At 45.1% G+C, this 16,397-nt stretch overlaps 1 protein-coding gene across 1 annotated transcript in view; it reads left to right on the forward strand.

The window, feature by feature from the left end:
* Nucleotides 1-16,397, forward strand: part of chsy1 (chondroitin sulfate synthase 1) — a 31,202-nt gene that overhangs the window by 1,404 nt on the left and 13,401 nt on the right. The window contains exon 2 of the mRNA XM_061704424.1: nt 1,930-2,425. Within this exon, the coding sequence (XP_061560408.1) occupies nt 1,930-2,425 (496 nt within the window). The remainder of the gene's footprint in view (nt 1-1,929; nt 2,426-16,397) is intronic.

The following is a 16,397-nucleotide window of genomic DNA, read 5'->3' on the forward strand; positions in this document are numbered from 1 at the left end:
TTAAAAGCTTGTGTGTGTGTCATCAGTGGTTTATTTAAAAATAACTCCAAGTGTAACTCAAGCTTTTATCAAAGTATGTGAGTGTAATAGCCGTTGAAATTAGGAAGGCAATGACCCGAGGGACGCCATGTGACTTCATGCTGTAAGTAGTTAATTTGAAAAGTGTGACTCAAGCGGCCTGCAGATGAGATAAAAGTCTGCTTTTGCCGTCGACGGTGCCGGGAATCTTCTCAACGGGCTCGCTGACTCACAACATCGACGTCTGAACGTTATCGCTGCTTCATTCATTCATTCGAGTGACGTGTATTTGTTTCATATTGTTGGTCGGGAGGGTCCAAATAGTTGGAAACAGCCCTCGGCAAGATGCCGTGCACGTTTACAACGCAAATATTATCACCTATCGCTAACTATTTTCGTTTGATTGAACATTTTTGTTTTCCCGTCACAACTGCGCCTGCCAACTTGTGATTGCTCTTTACTGCGCGCGTACATGGGTGTGTCTTAATTATTGACTTTTCTTGTTGTAAGGCAAGACGGTGTCTTCATAATTTCTATATCTGCACTTCATGAAAAGTAGAAATCTACTGAGGGCAATAACGCTTGCCGGAGAAATGAAAATCGAACGTTTTCAAGGAGGTCCGTCGAGGTGCTTTCGGTTTACGAAAAGGCGCCATCTATCCAGCCATATTTAATCTTTAGAGCATATGGATAGTAGCAGGTCAATAGTGCAGATTATACATGGGTAGAAGCATTTTCCAGATCTTTAAAAAAATATATATTTTATTTATTTAAAACTCATTTTAGTCATTTTTAGGTCCACTTTGGGGGTGCACATGATACTCCAGGAATTAGGGTTATAACGGAGGATCAGCAGGCGATAAGACGAGACGGACAGTAACAACATGCTCGTCACTAAGCTATCACATGATGTTGCAAAACACCAAATATATACACGCAACGTATTAAAGCTTTTTGTGGCGCTAAGCAACTCGAGCCTCACTGAACGATTCCTTGCCGCTGCGACGTCAGGAAACAACGCAACCCCAGTTGCCTCAACAAGTTCAAAAGGGGATTGTCGCACAAGTGGAGAAAGCAAAGAAAACGATGTTCCCGCCATAGACTGAATGACTATAATAACTGAATTGAACTTAAATTGTTACTCTCGAATTTGTATTGATTATTTATGAGGTTTTCGCGATTTCCTCATTTTTTATTTGTCCTATTCAAACGTAGAATATGCTTATGTTTAAGTTGAGCAGTGGTTATATTGCCATTTCAATTGCTGAAATCGGATCGGACCGATATCGGTGTCGGCCAAAACTCAAGGCTGCGATATCGGTATCGGATCGGAAGTGAAAAAGTTCGAGCGGGACGTTCCTAATAATCAATCTTTATCATAGAAGACAACCTTTATTCGTCCCCCAATGGCGCATTTGTATTATTTAGTTGATACAGGAAATACAAAAAGAGCATTCAAGAGAAGACATGCAAATGCGCCCACACCAGGTTGATGCACGAAATACTTTAAAACAACAAATATTGAAGCCCTAATTTATTAACGATTATGATGACAGAGTCATAGTTATGTTGTGCAATTGAACAGTATGCAGAAATGTTTTTGATCCTACTGCAATAACTGTCGCACGGTAATGTTCTTGACATAATTTTCAAAGTAGGAAACTTTTTCTATTCCCCAAGAGGAGCTGATTGAATATTGAAACGAAATGAAGATTTGGATGTTGGAATGGGTTAAAGCGGTGGAGAAAGGTGGAACATATAGAAGGACAAACATGGGCAGGATAACAACAAATGATTGAATTCAGACATTTCGGGAACTATTACTCACTTTGCTATGAGGTCGTAACGAAACGTCCTCTTAATAATCATAATGATGTCATGTGTTTTTTTTTTTTTTTTCTTTCTCCAAAGAACGTGGGCCCAGAGCATCCCGGGCCGGGTGGAGTTCTTCTCCAGCGAGGGCTCGGACACGTCGGCGCCCGTCCCGGTGGTGCCGCTGACCGGCGTGGACGACTCGTACCCGCCTCAGAAGAAATCCTTCATGATGCTCAAGTACATGCACGACCACTACCTGGACAAGTACGAGTGGTTCATGCGGGCCGACGACGACGTCTACGTCAAAGGCGAGCGTCTGGAAAGCTTCCTGCGGGGCCTCAACAGCAGCGCGCCCGTCTTCCTGGGCCAGACGGGCATGGGCGCCCGGGACGAGCTGGGCAAGTTGGCTCTGGAGCCCGGCGAGAACTTCTGCATGGGCGGGCCCGGCGTCATCATGAGCCGAGAGGTTTTGCGCCGCGTGGTGCCGCACGTGCGCCAGTGTCTGCGGGAAATGTACACCACCCACGAGGACGTGGAGGTGGGACGCTGCGTCCGACGCTTCGCCGGCGTCCAGTGCGTGTGGTCCTACGAGGTCAGTCACTTGCAGCCCTCGGTGGGGAAAACTCAAAACTGCGAGACGGTTCGCGGCTCATTTTCATATCATTTCAGCAATAACGGTAAAGATCGAATGTGGCGTTTTTGGGGGGGATTGACTACACTTGAAGTCCTATTTTCAAAAAGCTTGTGATGATTTCAAACTTTGGGCGTTCGTAGTAAAGGTAGTGCATAAATGATCCAAACTAGCCATGAGAGCCATCACAATCTTTTCTTCACAGGCTAACTTGGCTTATCTCTGAGCTCTCCCCACTTCCTAATCGTTACTCTCCTTAATAAAACTGAACGTTAAATTAGTCTTATACAATAAGGATGTCCCGATCCAACTTTTTCACTTCCAATCCGATACCGATATCGCAGCCTTGAGTTTAGGCCGATATCGACATCGGCCCGACGCGAGTTCGGCGTACAATCATACGTATTTTACCTATTTTGTAGTATGGAATGTTAGAAAAGGCTTGATCAAGTGATATTACTCAAACAGAGAACAATAATCAGCAACAGTTGGTATGAGAAAAACCGACCTGTTTATGATTAACCAATGGGTTACAGAAGGTAACTGTCCCATCCGATACCCGTTTTTTTTTTTTTTTTTTTTTTTTTTTGACTTACATCGGACCTATATCTGATCACAAAGATCAGATCGCGACACCCTTATTATATGACGCTCCTTGGACAGAAATGTTTCACATTTCATATCTATGTTGAGTTCCATATAATTGACAGACTGCATCACAAATGGCTTGACTGGAAATCCTTTCGACTCACATTTCCAGTAGATGTTACTCATCTGTCCTGATTCCTACGGTTCAGTATGGGTGGAGGAGTGATGATGATGATTATTATTATTATCCACTGATGACAACTATACGTGAATGCGCTCAGCTTCTTTTTCATGTTGTGAATTCATACGCAAAGTTCACTCGATATCCTCCATCTTTATGGAAACAGCAGATCGGCTTTAATTTCAGACTTCTTGATCGGCGGCTCCGCAAAAGACATTTACTCCGCGTCGCCATTGTGTACAGTATATTTGAATCCGAAAGCTGGTTTATTTTTAGCCTTGTCGCGTGTCTTTTGACGTAGTACTGTCAATATCTGACAGCCAATAGTTATTAAAAAAAAATAAAAATAAAAAAAAAACGTCAGCCGTTTGGGACAGACAACAAGTCTGAGACAGACAACACGTAATGCGAGGATCAGACTACAAGACAAATTTGGTCTTTCACGATTGCTCTATGTCAGACTACTGCAATAAAATCTTGTATTCCGATATCACCGCATCCCGTCTTTTACGATCGCTTGGCTCTATCTTGTCAACTCAAATGCGATCGTATACACTCGTGACCACGACGATGACAACAACAATGGATCGCGTCTTGTGTTATACGAACAAAATGGGGGGAAACGTGTGCTGGTGGTGCTCGGGAGAGGATTTTAATTCAAGGACTGCTTGAGGTATATTAAGGTACTTTTAATACGATATGACTTGCAAGCAGGCAGCTAAAATGTTATGTAGCTTAGCAAGCTAGTGCTAGCACTAACGGTTGTACGTAAACACCGGACCACCCCCGCAGTAGGTCAACTCCCCAAAGTAGCGACGGCATAGTTTGTGATTTTTGTATCCATATTTGAAAGCTGTATGAACGTCCCCCATCTTCCCCACACTCCTTTTAACCCCTCCCCATATGCTTAGACGCTCATTTCATCGTTTCGAATCATTTCCGCTCACGCCCCTTCCCTTTCTTCACCGTAGGAACTGTTTGACTTGAAATTGGCCAATTATCTTAATGATTTAATAATGAATCAATAAATAAATGTTTTGATGTTTTAATTTGCATCCTTTTCCTGAAAAAACAGGACAGAGTAGAAAATGCACAAACACAAATTGATTGCGTTTTCTCTTCCTGGTTTGGTCCGTAACATCGGTCAGAAAATCGGCAAAAATGTGGATGATCCATCCATCCATCCATCCATCCATCCATTTTTTTACCGCTTATCCGAGGTCGGGTCGCGGGGGCAGTAGCTTTAGCAGGGACGCCCAGACTTCCCTCTCCCCAGCCACTTCATCCAGCTCTTCCGGGGGGGGGGGGATCCCGAGGCGACAATTTGAAGTTGAGCAAGGTCTGTAAATGGCGAATTGATGATCAAAATAGTGAGCTGATGAATTTGATCATCGGTTAGTTGTCGATTAATGGGTGAAGTGTCGCACCTGGAGTCATGAGGTCCTCACGCCGGCGTTGGTGCGACGCAGTGAATTCTAATTCAAGCTGCGTGCAGGGGCCAACAAGGACGCCATTGTAATGTCCCCCGGGAGATTAGCGTGCAAACGCACGTGCATTGCAATCACGGGATCCTCGTTTGAATCCCAGGAATACAAAGCGCAATTGTTTTCCCGCATGATGACCGCATCATAGCAGACTGCAAATCAACGCAGCTGCGGGAGAACCTGCATGTTTTTTGTTGTTTTTTTCCTGATCCAGGAAGAAATGGATTCATGATAGCGAGTATGTCAAAGGATCTTTTTGTGATTGGAATGCATGCCAGACCGATTTAGAGTCGTTAGCGCTAAACTGTTTTTCCAACTTTGCTGCATAGTTCCTCTTTGCAATGCTAATTTCTTTAGTCAGCTGGTTTCTAACGCGATTTTACGGGGCCCTGTCCCCGCTCTGATATGCGTCCTCCTTAGCTTGGCGAAGCTGCTTAAGTTTGGCAGTGAACCACGGCTTGTTGTTGTTGTTGTTGTTGAAAGTGCGAAATGACTTTGTTGGTACACAAACCTCTTCACAGAAACTGATGTAGGATGCGACAGTGTCCCTATATTCTTACAGGCTGCCGGCTGAATTTTCAAAGACACTCCAGTCTGTGCAGTGTAAGCAGCTCTGAAGTTCCATCTTTGCTTCATTGGTCCACTTCTTCACAGTTTTCACTGTAGGCGTCGCACATTTAAGTTCTTGCCTGTACGTCGGTATTACGCAGTGATCAGACGAGCCCAGGGCGGCACCAAGTTTGGGACGGTATGCGGGGGTGGGGGAACTGAGCGGATTTGCAAAAGTTGGTGAAAGAAAGTCCGGAGTTGACTCCTCGATGGTTAGCGGGTCTCCCCTTGTCTCAGTGAGTCGCGTGATGTCTCCGAAGACGAACGAAAAACACAAAAACAATACTAGCGCGCGTAACCGAGGCGACCACACGGGTCGGCGTGGTATAATGGAATAATAGATTGTAAAAATATTTGATAGTGACAAAGTGTATTTTGGTTATTGCAGGGTTCCAGACACATTTGAATATCGCACAGTAGAGTTCCAAACAATGTGAATGTTTTTTGGAAGGGGCACCGCTGCCCGTGTGGCACACTTGGCTGGCACGAACCTCGTCAGGCGCTAGCGCTCGTCTGTCAACTGGCTTTTGCCGCGCCGCTAACATTCCCGAGCGGGGTCAGACATCCCAGCGGTGCGGCTGAGCCGCGAGCATCCAATTAGCGCAGATTAACAGCTAAGCTCCTTAGTGCCGGCGTACGGGTCGGCGCCGATGCTTGCGTGTTGTCCTAAAAACGGTCCCGCCTCTTCCTGACGGCGTTTCCGCTGAGATGCCCGACGTGAACGTGTTTTTTGCACGGACGTTGTAGCTAGCCCGTCGCTGTGCCGCGTCGATGAGCGCCGAGCTTCTGTCCGTGGCGGACAGTCCGCAGTGTCAGCTGCGCGGCGGCGTATCCGGGCAGACTGACGCTGCCGTGCTTCCTCCCCCGTACCGAGGCACTCTTTAATCCCACCCTGGGGGGAAACTCTAATATTCCATTCCCGCAGATGGGGGGCGGGGGGGGGGGGGGGGGAAACTGTTCTAAAAAATGAATCAAATACAAATGAAAAGCCTGATAAAATGTGCTTACGTTGATAGATTTTTCTGCAAAGAAAAACTTCTAAAATTACTCCCGGTGAAAAATCATTTATTTACTTCATTTCATGGTGGCTGTCCAAATAGAAATAGTGGAAGTCAGCGACCCACTAATATTGTTTTAGCTGGGTATACATTTTAATTTCAAGAATTTGGTACTGACAGATGGTGGTTGGCTGTGTCGAAAAAGCGGAACTTGTCTTGCGTAAATTAAAACGACACCAGAAAAATGAATCAAATACAAAGAAAAAAATATGGAAAGTGTGCACTTATTGAGATTTTTTTTCTTCCCCTAAATTACAACCAGAAAAAATGTTTGACTTAATGACTCATCTGTATTAAATAATAAATAGTGGAACCAGCGGCCTACCAACCGGTGCTTGAGAGAGGACGTTCGTTCAGGATCGCTTGCGCTACGCTACGTTCACGTACTTTTAATAGGATACGGTTCGCAAGTAGGCATCAAAATGTTACGTAGCCCAGCAAGCTAGTGCTAGCAGTAACGTTTGTACGTAATCATGCTCTAAAGCTTCGGCAAACATTGGTTTGTGCGCGTGAATAAATGTCGACAACGGTCACAGTACGCAATCCTATTGGTCGACGTCAAGGTGCGCTGTCGGAGAGTTGTCGTTGATATGTCACACTACCCTGAAGAGATCCCCCAAAAAATGAAACATGCTAGACTTTTCGTTTTGGCGTCATAGGGCTAAATCCCAGGTGTCAAACTCAAGGCCCGGGGGACAGATCCGGCCCGCCCCATGATTTTATGTGGCCCGCAAAGGCAAAATCATGTGTGTCAACTGCCATGATTCTTGTTCAAATCTGTAGCAAAATTTCAAATTGTCATATATCATAAATGATAACGAGATATTGTAAGCATTTTTGTGTTACCAAAGGTGAGTAATAGTTGAAAAACCAATTCCCCTTGATTTCTGATTCCAAACGTAGTTCCTACATTACGTGTGTAAATGCGATGAGGCGATGAAAGGTTTTTATGCTTTCACAGTCGTAAAAACCGTAACGACAGTGTGGCCCGCGACAAAAATGAGTTTGACACTCCCTGGGCTACATCGTTGGTGGCGGATTATGTCACAAGAAGTTTTGTCATTCCCGGCAAAAGCCCGATCGAGCCCGATCTGGGAAATCGCCCGCTAAAATCCCGTAGTCTGATCTAGGCATTACTCTCGAACAACTACGGGGGGACTTTTACAAAGTGGACCTCGGTCGTCTCTTGCCATATCAGAGTTCCCTCGGAAGAAACGACGTGAGCAAGAAACTAACGAAGACTGAAAATACATCCGACCGATCTTTTGTGTTTTTTACCACCTAAAGCAGTGGCGCCCGCTGAACTAGCGCACGCTCAATGCGAGACTTTTACAACCCAGACCGGTCAATATTTGCCGCATATTTTAGATTTAGATTTACTATTGTTTAAAAAAAAAAATCTAAACAACGACAACTACCTACTTTTTAACATTGAAATAGAATTTTTCAAAATATCAGCGTTTTTTTTTTTTGTTGAAGAAAATTCGAGAAATGGAACAAGATATTTAGTTCAATCAAAAAAATGTAACCTAACATTTAAATGCATTTTGTGTGTACGCGATATTTAGAGTAATTGTAAAAACATTTTGCAAAGACGCAGGCCGTTTGTTTTCCCTTTCACACGTTTGTTTACCTGCTGAAGTTCGTATAAATGAGCTCAAGTGCTGCATTATTTCTAATTATTATTATGGGTAATTTCCAGGTGTGCTTCAATTACAAAATCCTCCGAGGTGTTCCGTCGGATTGCGTCCAAACTGGAAGCGGGTACACTAAACGGACGGACCACAATAAATTGGGAATCGTTTGCCTTTTTGCCATTGCGAGTGAGCGGAGTTCGACGCCTCTCCGTAAAAGCGGTCAAGGGGTCGTTTTTTTGTTGACGGTTTTGTCATTAGCGCTCGCGTTCCTCGGACTGACCTCGCTCCGATGGGATGCGATCCCTGATACTTTTCTCCCAGCCGTCGAGCTGGAGCGTCACAGCACAGCGGGCGACGTCTTCGCCCCGGGCTCGGACCCCCGCCGTGGCGCTGAGATCAAACGCGGACAAGGCTGTAATTAGTCCGCCCTCCACCTCCCCCGAGGCAGGCCACAGTGTTCTCGGGAGGCGCGATTCTCGAAAACCTCCACCCCACCCGGTTCTTACGCCGCCGCAGCATCCCGCTTTGAGGCCCGGGGCGCCGTAGGAACACTCCGGAACGATTATAGACACGATGGAATACCGCTTAACGGCATTTCCGTGAAGACCAACAGAAGGGGCAGATCCTTGCACTTTTGCAAGGCTTTCCTCCGCCCGCGTCAATCGACTTTTCTGTTCATTTCAGATGCCACAACAGGGCCTTTCAACTGCAACCTTTTTATTGGACAATTCTTGGCTCCATGAAATTTGGTAGAAATGTCTCTCATGAATAGACCCGCAAAAAAAGGTCTCCAAATACACAGCAAGTCTGCCATTTTGGTTCATTTTGGGCTTCTTCTCCCGTGGTGCAGGAATGCGCTTTTGCGCTTACCCCAAGCGAGAAGCGGGATGCGAGTCGGCTCGTTCAGCCGCAGATTACGGGCCTGGACAGCGCTCCCCTGTCACGTCGCTTCCCTGCCTGGGCGGCGCTGGCGAGACGCCAGTTAAACGCCAGCCGGGGCGCACCGCCGGCATCCACGGCTATAATTATCTCCGGCGGGGGGGAAAAAGAAGTCATTTTGAGCCAGGCGGGCACGTTTAGAGAAGGCTTTAATTTGGACCTTGGCCGTGATGTCTGGAGCCGCCCGTGTTTGCTTGGGAACGCCGCGGACGACGGCTGTTGCCTCGCACATTCCCCCCCCCCCCCCCCCATCCCCCCGTCCCGTCCCGTCAGTCAAACAGAAGCGTTTCCTGTTGACGGCTGCGGCGCTTTGTCGCCAACTCCAAACTACGCGGCGCCCGACCCCGCCGGCCTGTTTTGGGGATGCGGCGGCCGTGTCCGCGTTGGGTGTGTACATACCAGGCGGGTGTAAAGGTTCACGTCCGTTTGAGCTGAAAAAAGATCTTCCAAGAGCAGTAGTCTCTACCCCCATGTCACATTTCTTCAATTGGTTCATAAGTTATTTGCAACCAGGCGTTGGGCCGATGACATTAGTGAAGTTTTACCGCGATTTTGAAGAGTTGAGGTATCAAAAAGCGCTGAAACTGTCCGTGACTGGTAATGAGGTTTTTCTGTTGGGATCGGGGAATATGATTGGCTGACCGTCACGCACTAAACAGGCAGCCTCTTTGAGAGGTGCGCCAAGCTACGAACGCGCTGATCAGGAATAGAAAAACGAAAGAAGCGTGCGCAGTTATGTTTAAAAAAGGCTATTTTTGAACAATCCTTAGAAGGTTTCCTTTATTGATCCATTTTAAATGCTAAATGTCTCATTCATCCAAGTCGTTTCCTTCTTGCGCGTTAACTGATGAAGCCCACTCGCTCGAATGCGAGGCAAAACGTCTACCCGGACAACCGCGACAGTCCGCAGCAACCTGCTCAGCGACGATATTGGGAGAAATGAGGTGACTTTTATTATTTGCTGCGTATTAGGTGGCGCTTAGGGCAGACAGCTGAAATTCACTCGTTCCCTACTCCGTAATCACGACGGAAGGATTTTCAGTGGGCACGTGAGGGAAGTATCTCGGACCACAATTAGAAGGACCGGATTGCGCACTTTGACAGCGTCGAGAACGCCATGTCCATGTTGGCTCCCGTTGGGGGAGGGGGAAATGTCCATATTAGGTGTGATTGTGGACGACCGTCCAAATGTGGTGGAAACAGGCCACCCGAGGTGCGGATGTTGTTCTCTCACAGAGGCCTTGAGATACAAGTCGCCCGACCGTTCCAGATACGAGCTGTCGTGTTTCAAATCTTTGCTTTGTCTCGCGAGGAAAAACTTCACAGCAGGAAGCGGCGGTGGAGCACATGGAATTAATTCTTCAAGGGGCTTTGAGCTGTTTGCGCCGCTCCCAATTGAAGTCTCGTCTCGAACAGAAAACAAGAAAATGACACGTTGGTCGTATTGAAGCAAACCGCGTAACTTTGACCGGACATGGCGGGAAAGGCCGAGGCCGGCCGGGCTAACAAATCGCACCCATGTGCTGGTGTTCCGAGCCTTCAAGCGACAGGCGTATATTCTGTATCCTTTGCGCAGAATGACTAATATTAGTGCGGCGTACCGAGGAGCTGACCCGTCTTCGTGGATTTGTACGTCTGCATTTTACTGCCAGCAGGTGGCCAACTTGTGCACACACCAAAAGGAGGAGCGCAATGTCCACTGAAAATCGCCCTACTTCTGTACCTTCTCTCGTCATGACGCAATGTTTGACTATTCTCGTGCTCTTTTCCTCATTCAAGAAGACAGATGAGTTCTCCCAGCTGTTTCTATTGTGAGCTGTCACTCACTCGAGGGTGTGCACCGAGCGTGTGCGGTGCGTCACTTACTGTGTCTGCGTGTGACCGACGGTACGTGGGTGAGTCAGGCGCTGGCGGATTTCTTGTGTAATGAGCGACGGGTGGAAACTTGCGGCGGGCTCGATGGCGTCCAAAAGCCAATAAACGACTTCATCGTGTCCAAATTGCAAACTCGCTGTGCGTCAGACGTGTAGCCTGCCGGCATTAACCAAATCATGATGCGAACCCAAAACTGAAGAATCTCTTGCCGTTGTTCCTGCGTCACGTTGCATTTTTATTGTTATTATTGTCGCACGTCGCACAAATGTTGCTGTACCAATACACCAACGTTAAGATTTGTTAAGACAGTTGAGAATGACCAGCCAATCACAATCGAATCGTTACTCCTTGTATTATTCTGAAATCGAGACGGCATTGTCCACCAAATGAAAATTCCAGTTTGACCATTTGAAAACTATTTCTAGCCCCCTGGTGAAGTCCTGGTCGCAGTTTTTTTTTTTTTTTTGGTGGGGGGGGGGGGGGGGGGGGGGTCGCAGACCTTGTCACAACAACAGAAAAGACTCATTTACGTATTTCGGCTGGTATGTTTCGCCAAGCGCTTTTCCCTCTGGAAAAATCTGTTGGAAAAAAACGCTCCCTTTGAGTTTGAAATTGGCTTACTTGAACCAGGATCCCTCGCCGCACTGTGGCCGTGGGCTGTTTTGCCCAGAGTCCGTGCCATAAAATGGCTGGCAACATCTGCTTCTACTAAGCCAGCGAGTTAGTTGAGCTGCTAGTTAGCCGTAGTTCTCGTCAATCCTCGCGCGTTGACTGAATGCTGCGTAACTTTATCCGATTCATCTGCCGTACTTTGATGCGAAAATTAGGATTCAGGATTAGGATTCAGGTTATTCAAGCGGACTTTTTGGGGCATGTAGGGCTGCAGCAATTGAATTTAAAAAAAGTTGTCAAATAACGGAATATTCAAGTATTGTGAGAAACTATGGTTTTGCTCGGTTAAAGCGCAATTATCAATACAGGGCTCGACGCTAACTTTTGCGCTCGGCCCAACTTCTTCACTTGGTCGCACCAGCACGTGATTCGGTCACATGGTCAGTGTGTGTGTGTGTGTGTGTGTGTGTGTGTGTGTATAAACACCGAAATCATGGTTAAACAATAGGGAATTGGTTATTTAAATAAATAAATTAATTAATGAATCAAATAATAATAAAAGTTTACCTGATCTGCACTGGCATCACGGATGATGAAAATTGTCTGGATTGCTAATCAATAACCAAAACTTCATGCCAGTTGCAAACGTTTTATTTGAACATTTGCGTACCGTAGAATCTATTATAATCACCTCATCCCATACTCTGAGAGAGAGATTATTGAACCACACTGTATTCATCGTTCCCTGTCCACATGTTATGTAAAACTGTATCTCCCCATTCCGCTTCTGCACAATCCACACACGAGCCATCAGGGATGAGCTGTTTTTGATACTATTCTATATGAAGACTCTGTCTGCCCAAACTATGGTAGCCTAGTGACAACCCCACCAATGAACTGAGCTCTCTTTATGTCAGAATATGTATAGAGAGAGACAGCACCACCAGGCGCTGTTCATTCCAGCTGAGTTTTGTTCCCTATTCGGCAACTTTATTGTTGTCCCTTTTGTTATCTATATGTCTATTTTTGTAACTATAACAGACTAATGTGATAATGCTTGACTTTTGTATGTGTTTTTGGAGCTAGGATGTGTTCTTGGGACTCACTTCAGTAACTACGAACTACACCGCCCGCCTTTATAAGGTGACTATAATAGCCCCGCTACCATGCTGAAGATAAAACGTGATGTGTATAATACAACGTGTGTACTGTATTATGTCTGTGCCCTGAGGACCACATTATGAGGAGTCCACTCATGACCCTGTATGTTTGTATGTCGGTCACTTCTTAAAACATGAGGGTAGAGTACCATTATAACAAATCTCCCCACCCCTACCTTATTCAACACATTTTTTACTCAGAATAACCAACGGCATGCGTGAGCTACAAAATAATACCACATCTCCGTCCACAATAATAGAGTACTTCTCACTTAGAGCAGTTGTGTATCCTACCCCAAAGATTTCCCATGAAACAATACATATGTAGGTGGATACACTATCTATGTATCACCCAAAAATACTCCATTAAATTTATCCCTATACTAACATATTAAAAACCAATCTCTTCACTATATATTTAGTCCTAAATAATTTATTATATTTGTGATCTACAGTATCTGTATATCAGTCAATAACTTTTCAATATAGTTCAAAAGTGTTATCCACTTTTGCTGTTACACATTCTCATAATACTTGCATACTCTTTATCATCACAGACATCTATAATTAAATTTATCATACTTGTGTATATATATCTGATTCAAACACAGCATGATATATCAATATCGTAGTGTTTCACATTTCTAACTTCTTCCAAAAATACCCCTATCCATTAGTAGCTCTCCCAAAATTATAGTCTCCATACTCCATATCTCATTCTATTATCTGTGTGTCATTGTATACACACATATGTGTGATATGCCAACTCGATATTTTCAGTATTATATGCACGTTTTTCTCTACCTACATTACAGACCGTCACTGAGTGTCACACATATATCATAAAAACTTTCAGATCTTGGTGTTTTTTGTGTGTTACGTATGTAGATTGCATTCTGATCTTTACCATTCTTTCATTGTCTATGTCGTCTCATTCTATCACTGTATCGTCTCGATATTCTTCTCCTGCTAACTTACGGCTAGATCTTTTATTTCTTTCTAAACTCTTTGCTTTCTATATTTACTCCCCCATTTTCTTCTGTTCTACGTACGTTATCTACCTATTATACTTTCCAATTCGTAAATTTTACTCTCCTAAGCTATTCTGGGTTCCACAACACGCCCACATCCCATCCACGGTCCTAGTATGTCATAACATAAGAAATTATAACCGTAGATGTACTATCCACAATTGTGTGTCACCACAACTACCTCAACATTATCTACTCGCACACTGTGATGTTAGAACATCGTAGTGATTCAGATTATCTCCATCTCACCATTGATATTATGTTTGCCTCTACTACACCTGTCCACCATTCCCCTTTTTTACCGCTACTACATAGTACTCACACTATGTATACGCTTACCCTACTCCACTGTGGCAGTGTCATGTACCCTCATCTTTGATTCACAAATATTGTGACATGCTAATTATACCGAACACAACTCTATATCGCACTGACACTATGGTTACGCAGTGACACTTTTTGTATCCTACCTCCTTGATATCAGAGACACAGCACCTTTAGATATCTACTTCTATGCATTCATTTGTCACGGCACTCCCTATTAGTTACGTATATTTACTTTCTATTCTTACTCACCCCATATATTTTTGGCGTGGGTACGTTTCGGTAAATCATAGTTATAACCTGTGACTCTGTTAAGCTATTACACATACAAGTACGTTCTTAGTGAACTGATCGCCGACACGTCCGTAGAGATCGTACGATGTTCCATGTACCTCTTAGCCGCCTCACGTTTACACCGGAGATCGCTTATCTACGTATGAGCCGATTTCGCGTTGGACTTTCGTGATTGTTCGTATATACACTGCTCCGGTTAGCTGTGATTGACGATCTGAAGCGAACGTAGCGCAAAGTACTTGGTAGCCTCTGCCACATACTTTGATTCTGGCTGTTATTGTACACACTATGCTCTCCATCAACAAAAGACTGTCACAAATTTCTTTCCGTACCACTATCGGCGCCGACCCGCCATGTGCTTCTTTCTGAACTTATTTCATCACCACTAGTGTATTCTTGTTCTCAAATTGGCGCGTTTTGAATGCCGGTTATCACGGGTGCTCGTATGTGTACATACCATCATTTAGGCTGCAACACCTATTACTGTGTATATTTTACGTCCTTCCCCTCCATTCCTTTTCTTCTATCTCATCTCATGCATTCTGTGCTGACCCACTTGGCTTGAAAGACGACAACGCGATGCGCTACACGCGGTTCTCAACGACGCCCATTATCCTTTATTTGCGGCACTCATAGTCTTGTCCGACAACATGCATAGACGGTGTCGTTCGACGGACACTTATATTGTATCCTTACCAGAAAGTGATTACGCTTGACGACTTTACTACCATCGCGTGACGCCCTGCTTTCCTGAGTAAAACCTGGTTCACTAATGACACCCGCTTGTTCGACACGGCGGGGGTTTTAAGTTACCACTGTAAACCACGTGTCGTAGCACGTGCTTCGACATATTATACATTTTGCGTGCAGTATGTCTCGCGCTTTGTAGTATAGTCATTCATACGTACTAGACACACGTCTAGTCTTTTCACGTTGATATATCTTTCCTCATTCTAAATTTTTCTACCTTACACCACTGTTGTACCCATTTTGCACACACCATTGCGATTCAGACTGTAATACAGATGTGAGGTCAAGGGCTGATGCACACGCCGCACAACCTGCGCTTTTGGGCACCCTTTTCAGCATTGTAGCCAGGTTAGCATGAGCATCGTCGAGTCCATGCTACGTACGTACGAGCACGGGAAGTATTACGCGGCAAAGGGGTGGTGTGAGGCCGGCGCACAGAGGGCAATCGTGGTGTTCACACGTGCCGGGAAGAGGTGAGCCTCACGAGGTAAAACACGACAGAGAGAACCCCATGAGTATTGCGGTCAGATATCGAGCGCTTAGAGCGCACAGCGAGCATCTCTGATCGATTACCATAAGCCACAACACGTTCGTATAGATGATAGCATGATACCAGTGCAGCAACGCCCCCTGTGTGTGTGATCCAGACACACCGAACATCTGAATAGGTTGTGTTGCAGTTACTATAGTCCAATATATACCCATACACCGCGGCCACACACACAGAGTGCCTAGGCGATTTTCACCACGGAGCACACTCACTTGTGGGGACCGGGAGCAAAAGCTCCAAAGTTTGCTACTGAGCTCATTTTGCCACATGAACCGATTCCGTAGGGTTTGTCATGGACCAAAGCTAGTGTTCGAAAATGTTTTGCTCTCTTTGACGATGACGCAATGTTTGGGCCTCAACAGATGGGCTGCTCGTTTTGTTTTTGTTGTGCATAAAGTGAAGTCTCGTACAGGTATACATAGAGTTTCAGCACACATTCATAAATTCAACCGGGGGTGATCCACACGACAGACGCGGAAGATCAGTAGTGTCACGTATCATAATTGCACCACTACATTGTTATACCCGACTTATACACTATGATTTATCACAGTCCACAATATGAACTGTTTCTATTCTTGTAGTGTAATGTCCATGAAGTGATGTTGTCATCATTGTGCAACATACTTAAATGAACATGCCTAACCTACCCCCTAATTACGATAGACGAGCACGAGAACACACGATAACCCATATTTAAGAGACACAACATCGTGAACCTCGCCTGTTATAAATTGTTTGTTTCTTCTAGTTTCGTTTACTTTCATACTTTGTTTTTTATTGTCTGTCCCTTGCGTTGCTCATGAGTTTTTTTATTATGTGTGCTAATCTAGCTTTTTTT

This window comes from Phycodurus eques, chromosome 2 (genome assembly GCF_024500275.1).
Source record: "Phycodurus eques isolate BA_2022a chromosome 2, UOR_Pequ_1.1, whole genome shotgun sequence".
NCBI lineage: Eukaryota > Metazoa > Chordata > Actinopteri > Syngnathiformes > Syngnathidae > Phycodurus > Phycodurus eques.